At 30.1% G+C, this 7622-nt stretch overlaps 1 protein-coding gene across 1 annotated transcript; it reads left to right on the plus strand.

Moving 5' to 3' along the window:
• The first annotated feature begins 5707 nt into the window (after positions 1-5707).
• Positions 5708-7305, plus strand: LOC132277637 (cyclin-D5-2-like). Its single transcript, XM_059779475.1, has 4 exons — positions 5708-6166; positions 6283-6369; positions 6529-6832; positions 7157-7305. Exons 1-4 carry the CDS (start codon positions 5924-5926, stop codon positions 7303-7305), a joined length of 783 nt encoding a protein of 260 aa, XP_059635458.1. The 5' UTR covers positions 5708-5923.
• Positions 7306-7622: the final 317 nt, after the last annotated feature.

Below are 7622 nucleotides of genomic sequence, written 5' to 3' on the forward strand. Positions count from 1 at the left end.
GATATCGAATTTGTATTGAGTACTAAAATATAAATGAATTAACATATTTTAATGATGATTAATTTATATTTGATTTATTCCAGTAATAAAATAAGCAAATTTGCTCATACGTTATCTAATAGTGAAGTTTAATAATATGACGTTTTGCAATATAGATAACATTTCATAAAATAAACTAAACACTTTAACCACAATTAATAATCTTATTACTTGTTATTTAAGATAATATTATAAATGTATTATAGTTACGTTAAAAACAAATTACAAGTCATAATTTATTAAAAATTAAACATTTAACAATTATATAATTCAGAGTCCAAAATAAACTGAGATTGGAAGGTGGCTAGAAAGTCCCAAAATAAACTAAGATCTTCGTGTGTTACAGAGTCCTAAATATTGTTTGCTATTTGTTTGTAGAAGGGATAAAATTGTATTTATAAAAAATATAAAGGGATTAAATTGTCTAAAATAAAATTAGTTACAAAAAAATATGGACCTCTACCCGTAACATAATTTTAAAAGTTACTATTCCTAACATCACTTAAACGCGCTTTTTAGACCTAAGCTCTACCACCTATAAGAGCCTTTTTTTCTTCACCAAACACATTGCAGCAATTTTTTAGAATGGAAGTATTTTTCAGTAGTAGAGAAGCAATCCCAAACGCCCATTTTATGAAACGTTAAGTCTAAGGGCTTTACCACTGGAGCCAACCCGTTGGGCTTAAAAATACACAAAGTTAAACCTCTTTAACGTTTTTCAAGAAAAGTAATACTATTATAAGAGCATTATTATGACAAGATGTATGAACTCTCCTTATTTAATCATTTGTGAAATGTCAAATAAGTCATTTAATAAATCTTTCATTTTGGTGATAGCATTACATTTATTATTATTATTATTATTATTGTTGGTATATTGTAACTATTAAAGAAAAGAAAACAATTTCTTTGGCAGATCACTCGACCCATAGAATCAACAAACCAGTTAGGGGCATACCCTTGACCAAAAGAAAAAATCAAAGCAACTAGCATACTAGAACAACAAACTCAGGTCACTCAAAGAAAGATTTAAAGAGAAATTCCTTCCAAACAAGCCTCTATAGCTAGATGAGCGTGAGTTATAACTATTTGCTTGCCATCTCTTCAATTTTAAATTTTATAATGATGAAATATATAAATATTTCTATCGTATCACTATTAACAATGGTGCGACTGAAATGTTGATTGTAATTTGGTGCAATACTTAGGGTATAATCGTATAACATACTTTGTAAGAATTGTGAAAGATCTATCAAATTTGGGGGTGAGTCTAGATGCAATTCTCTGAAAGTGCACGGAAAAGAGTTTGAGATATAAGTGCATGTTTGGTGTTGCTATTGAATAACAAAGTGCTTTGAATTTGGAATTCAACTTTATCTGTGCTTGGAACTTTTAAATAGCTATTACGATTATGTATAACAATTCATCTCCATATTTATGGAGGGACGTATCAAATTTTAAGAACTTTCAAGCACTCCAGTCTTCTCTTTCTTTATATCTTAATTATTGGACCAAATCTTAATGTAACATTTAATTGCTACCACTTTTTTTGATATTTAAATTTTGGGTAAATTATGTTAAGCGAAAATGTAATTGATATATTTTGGTGTCAAAACATGTACGATCGAATTGTAATTTTTAGTTTACTTTCAAGTCTTAAGGTAGGAAGCGGAACAAGTACTACCTTATTATGTGGTGAATGAGAATACACTCAGACAGGTTAGAGAGCGAGGACACATACTATAGACATGTATATTTTGACTCTCTCTCTCTCTCTAAAGGTACAACCGGTTGCACTTTAAACAGAATTGCTTGTGTTTGCTTGAAACAAAAATGAAAGTTTTTTTAAGCTCAGTTTGTTTCGACCTAAAATATTTTCTTCAGAAAATATTTTTCTTTTTCAAGTAAAATATTTTCTTTTATTTTTATTATTCGGTGTTTGGCAAAGGTCTAGGTAGAGTCCATCGGGTTGGACGTGTAAACTAGCTTGCCGAAAATTAATGAATAAGTTATTTTTGTTAGATTTTAATATTTTTTTTCTTCGTAAATTTTTTACGACAACCAAACACCAGAAAAACACAAAGTTATTTATATTTGTCATCTGTCCTATAAAAAGTGTCCACCTTTCTATTTTTAGTTGTCTCAAAATAATTGTCCCAATTCAAAATTAGGCAAAGTATAAAAAAAAAATCTTGACTTGTAATATTTTTCAGGAAACCCAATCGTCTAATTTTTTACCAAAGAACTCCCTCGACTTGTAATCTTTTCCAATAAATCTCCTTTGTCTAATTTTTTTACCAAAGAAATCCCCTCAACTATCTAAGGGAATAAAAGAGTTGATATTTGGACCAAAATATTCTTTTATTTAAATCTTAATTTTTCCAAACTTCAAAAATTCATATCTCACAAACCGTACATCCAAATATTACAAATAATATATGCACGGAAAGCTTATAAAATAAGGATTCCAGAAATATAAGATTTGTTTAATAAAATTTCATAACCAGAGAGAAATAAATAATCTAAAAAATTACTATAACAATCTTATTTTATTTTATTTTATATAAAATACTCGGGTTATTTGCAAGAATTTTTCTTAAAATTATTCATTTTCATATGGAACATAACATATCAAAAAATTAGCCCCAATAGAGACCGAATATTCATTTTTAATTATTATTTTTAAATGATGACTCTATAAAGAATGAAAATACTTTGACGCAAAATATGATATCTCATGAAATCGATCTCTGTTGGGACTAAATCTTTTATATATTCGGCTCCATATGTAAATGAATAATTCTGAAATTTTTTTGCAAATATCTCAAGTATTTTATTTTTAAGATTGTTGGAGTAGATTTTTAGATTGCCTATTTCTCTGTGTTTATGAAGGTTTATTGTACAAATTTTATATTTCTTGAATCATTAATATAAGCTTTCCGTGCTTATATTATTTACAATTTTTAAATGTACAGTTTGTGAGATATGAATTTTTGAATGTAAAGTTATGAAGGTATATCGTACAAATATTATATTTCTGGAATCTTTATTTCATAAGTTTTTTATGCATATATTATTTATAATTTTTAAATGTACGATTTGTGAGATATAAATTTTTGAAGTTTGAGAAATTTAAGATCTAAATAAAATGACATTTTGGTCCAAATATCAACTCTTTTACCCCTTCAGATAGTTGAGAGGGGTTCTTTGGAAAAAAATTAGACAAGGGAGATTTATTGAAAAAATATTACAAGTCGAAGGGGGTTCTTTGGTAAAAAAAAATAGATAAAGAGGGTTTACTGGAAAATATTATAAGTTGAGGAGAGTTTTTTGTACTTTGCCTTCAAAATTAGATATATTATTTTTTGAATATTTCCATTTTACTCTCCTTGCTTGAAGTTATGAAGGTAATTAAAGTCATATGGAATCGCGGTAAAAGGATATATTTGAAAATTCATTCCTATTAATACAATAAAAATATATATATTAAAAATTACACTCTTAAAAAATTAGGTTATTCAAAAGGAGCAATAATATAATGTAATAGGATAGTAATAAAAAATTACATAACACCATTTTCCAACACACAGTCTGATTCTTTTCAATAATTCTTCTTCTATCTCCCCTATTTTTTATCCCTTTAAGATTTTCAATTGTACAACCAAACAGAGTTTATAAATCAGTTATTGACCCATCGTTTACTAAACCATGGTACTCTTTAGTCAAAGCTAAGTCGTCACACACATGACGTATATGGTGTGCTAAACCAGGGATTTAGGAACGCCTAATTTCTTTACATAAACGTTATACACATTTCTACACACTGCAAAACACACACATCTCATAGAGTCCCCGCTGTGGCTGGTGGCAGCACCAAAACCGCTAAACTCATCACCTCACCACCTCAGTGTCTAGTCATGAAACAACCTACCTTGTATATTTTTTCTCTCCAAGTCGTGGATTTAGCACTTAATATACATCATTTATTTACTACCGTTCAGTCTAGAGATCTAGAGAGAGAAACAATACACCATGGTAACAATCGTGCGACTGAAATGTTGCTTGTAATTTGGTGTAATTTTAGAGTTTGGGATTTGTTATAAGAGCATTTCTAATGTTCTTTCTAAATTTGCCGCGATTATCATTTTGTAAAGTCACATTATCATTTTCCAAAACCATATTAATCATTTTGGACTCTTCAAATTTTGGGACTCCTTACAATCCGTAATTTGTTAATTCCCAAGGCTTTCCAAAAGCGTCGCGTTTGGACCTTGCTTTCCACTAGGCAATTGGATCTCTCTCTCACCAAATATTGAGTGCATTATTACAAAAATAATTTTTTGAAAGTCCATTGGAAATATTGGCAATTGGTGTTGCTATTGAATAACAAAGTGCTTTGAATCAAAATCTATTACGATTGAGTATGTATGACAATTCATCGCCAAATTTATGTTGGGATGTATCAAAATTTTAAGAACTTTCAACCACTCCACTCCTCTTTCTTTATATCTTAATTATTGGACCAAATCTTAATGTAACATTTAATTTCTACCACTTTGTTTGACATTTAAATTTTGGGTAAATTATGTTAAGCAGAAAATGTAATTGACATATCTTGGTGTCAAAACATGTTCGTTCTAATTATAATTTTTGGTTTACTTTTGGGCCTTAAGGTTGGAAGCGAATCAACAAGTATTACCTTATTCTGTGATGAACAAGAATACGCTTAGACAGATTAGAAAGCGAGGACACATACAAAAGACATGTATATTTTGACTCTTTGTAAAGGTACAACCGGTTGCACTTTAAACAAAATTGTTTGTGTTTTTGCTTGAAGCAAAAATGAAAGTTTTAGGTTTCGCTTGTTTAAACGTAAAATATTTTCTTCAAAAAAATTTTATTTTTTCAAGTAAAATATATATATTTCTTTAGTGTTTGGCAAAGGTCTATGACAAGTCCATTGGGTGAGACGTATAAAATATAGCTTGTCGAAAATAAGTTATTTTTGTTAAATTTTTATATTTTTTTTCTTTGTAAATATTTTTCAACAATCAAACACAGAAAAACACATAAAGTTATTTATATTTGTCATCCGTCCTATAAAAAGTATCCACCTTTCTATTTTTCTATTTTTGTTTGTCTCAAAATAATTATCGTAATTTAAAATTGAATGTATTTTTTTTTAATATTTCCATTTTACTCTCCTTGCTTGAAGGTTATTTTTTTATTTTTTATTTATTTTTTTTGTAAATTAAAACATCACATGCTATATAACTAGGTTATCACACCACATTCAAGAATATATTTGAAAATTTATTCCCTACGAATAATAAAAAATTAGGTTCGTCAGTAATAATATCATGTAATAGTATAATAATAAAAAATTACGTAACACCATTTTCCAACACACTGTCTGATTCCTTTCAATAATAATAGTAATAATTCTTCTTCTTCTGTCTCCCCTATTTTTTGTCCCTTTCAGATTTTCAATTGTACAACCAAACAGAGCTAATAAATCAGTCATTGACCCATCGTTTACTAAATTGTGGTACTCTTTAGTCAAAGCTAAGCCGTCACAGACGTGGTAGGACTAAACCATGGATTTAGGAATTCCTAATTTCTTTACATAAACGTTAGCTTGAATACACACAGATACGCACACTGCAAAACACACACATACACACACATCTCAGACAGTCCTCGCTAAATGTGGCTGGTGGCAGCACCAAAACCGCTAAACTCATCACACCTCAGTGTTTAGTCATGGCAGTCAACCTACCTTACATATTTTCTCTCTCCAACTCTTGGATTTAGCACTTAATATACATCCTTGATTCACTACGTACCGTTCAATCTTGAGATCTAGAGAGAGAAACACTACACGATGGTACTGGAGCATTCTTCTCACTCTACATCTTCTCTCTCTAGCCTCACCTGTCAAGAAGTGGTAGATGAAGACACCTTCATCAACTTAACTAATTACAACATTTCATCAAATACAGAGGAAGAACACCAATATGTGCAAATGTTGCTTGAAAGAGAGATCAGTGCAGACTACAAATCTTCATACATGATTGGTGACTGGATTAAATGTGCTCGCTTAGATGCAATCACATGGATTCTCAAAGTCAGTCAATTTCGAATTCACTTCATTTTTTCTAACTTTTTTTTTTTTTTAACCCTTTTTAGTAACTTTTGAAGTACTCTGTTTGTAATCATCTGTATATTCATATTCATATGCAGACACGGGCATTGTTTGGTTTTCGCTTCCAGACAGCTTTTTTATCCGTTAATTACTTCGATCGCTTCCTTTCCAAGCGTGTGATTGAAGTAAGTTTTCATTTATTTATTTATTTTTACTTTTTTGGAAATGCTTAGTAAACGCGTACACACTCACAATATTAGTTTTCACTTTAAATATGTAACATTATATATACACAATATTAGTTTTCACTTGAAATATGTAACATTATATATATATATATATAGAACGAGAAACATTGGGCGATTCGATTGCTGTCGGTGGCGTGTCTGTCGTTGGCGGCAAAGATGGAGGAAGAATGTACAGTTCCCGCGCTATCGGAGTTTCCGGGAGAAGATAACCGGTTTGAGAGCAAAGTGATTCAGAGAATGGAGCTTTTGGTGTTGAATACATTGGAATGGAAGATGGGTTCAGTGACTCCATATGCTTATGTACATTATTTCATCACATCCATCACTAAGTTGTGCAAGGACCGTCCACCAAGGAACATTGTGTCCAGAACTGTGGAACTCATTTTGGCTATAATGAGAGGTAATTTGTGGTTGATGCCATCAAATTTCACTTTGGTCACGTTTCGTTGCATGTAATTGAAGTTTTGAAATTGAAAAAAATTCTAATTCAATTTTGTGCATAAGATTTTTTTTAATTCCACCAACTTTAATTCAAAGTTTCAATTTCATATAATCAACCATGTTAGCTATATGGAATTGGAATTGAAATCAAGAAAAAATAATTAAATTTAAACTACGGAGTAAAATTTTTTCCAATTCCATAATTTTAAAATTCAAATTTCATGCAGCCGAACACAAACATAATTTGTTGTAATTTAATTACATATATTGATCTTATATTCAGATGTGAATTTCAAGGACTATCGACCGTCTGTCATTGCCGTGGCTGCGGCATTAGTTGCATTGGATCAAAAATTAACAAGACAGACTTTGGAGTCTAAGATCAATGCCTTGTCTTTCAATGGACTCCTTGAAATTGTGAGTTCTTTGTAAATTTATGTAGAATTTCTACATACAACCAAATGTTTGCACACACATCACAATAACAATTGCTTACTTATATATATATATATATATATATATATATATATATATATATATATATATCATTCTTCCAAAACCAAAGGAGGGAAAGCTTAACCAATCATCAGAAACAGAACAGTTTAGATGCATTGTAATGGGGTCCACTTCAAATTTAAAGTCTCCATCCATAATTGAGAGGACCTTACACGGTCCAAGTTTCCGTTGTGTACCAAAACATCTTCTGCAATCGTACACAACGAAAACTTCCATTGAACGTGACATCCCAC

The sequence above is a fragment of the Cornus florida genome, unplaced genomic scaffold, assembly GCF_030987335.1.
Source record: "Cornus florida cultivar Cherokee Brave unplaced genomic scaffold, ASM3098733v1 CherokeeBrave_3.0.0_Hap2_Chr10, whole genome shotgun sequence".
NCBI classification, from domain to species: Eukaryota; Viridiplantae; Streptophyta; class Magnoliopsida; order Cornales; family Cornaceae; genus Cornus; species Cornus florida.

Bases quoted from the DNA above. Each gene is read 5' to 3' on its own strand.
- LOC132277637 (XM_059779475.1), top strand. From the start codon at position 5,924: ATGGTACTGGAGCATTCTTCTCACTCTACATCTTCTCTCTCTAGCCTC. The intron at 6,370-6,528 runs GTAAGTTTTCAT...ATATATATATAG, and splicing joins TTTCCAAGCGTGTGATTGAA to AACGAGAAACATTGGGCGAT. The intron at 6,833-7,156 runs GTAATTTGTGGT...TCTTATATTCAG, and splicing joins CATTTTGGCTATAATGAGAG to ATGTGAATTTCAAGGACTAT.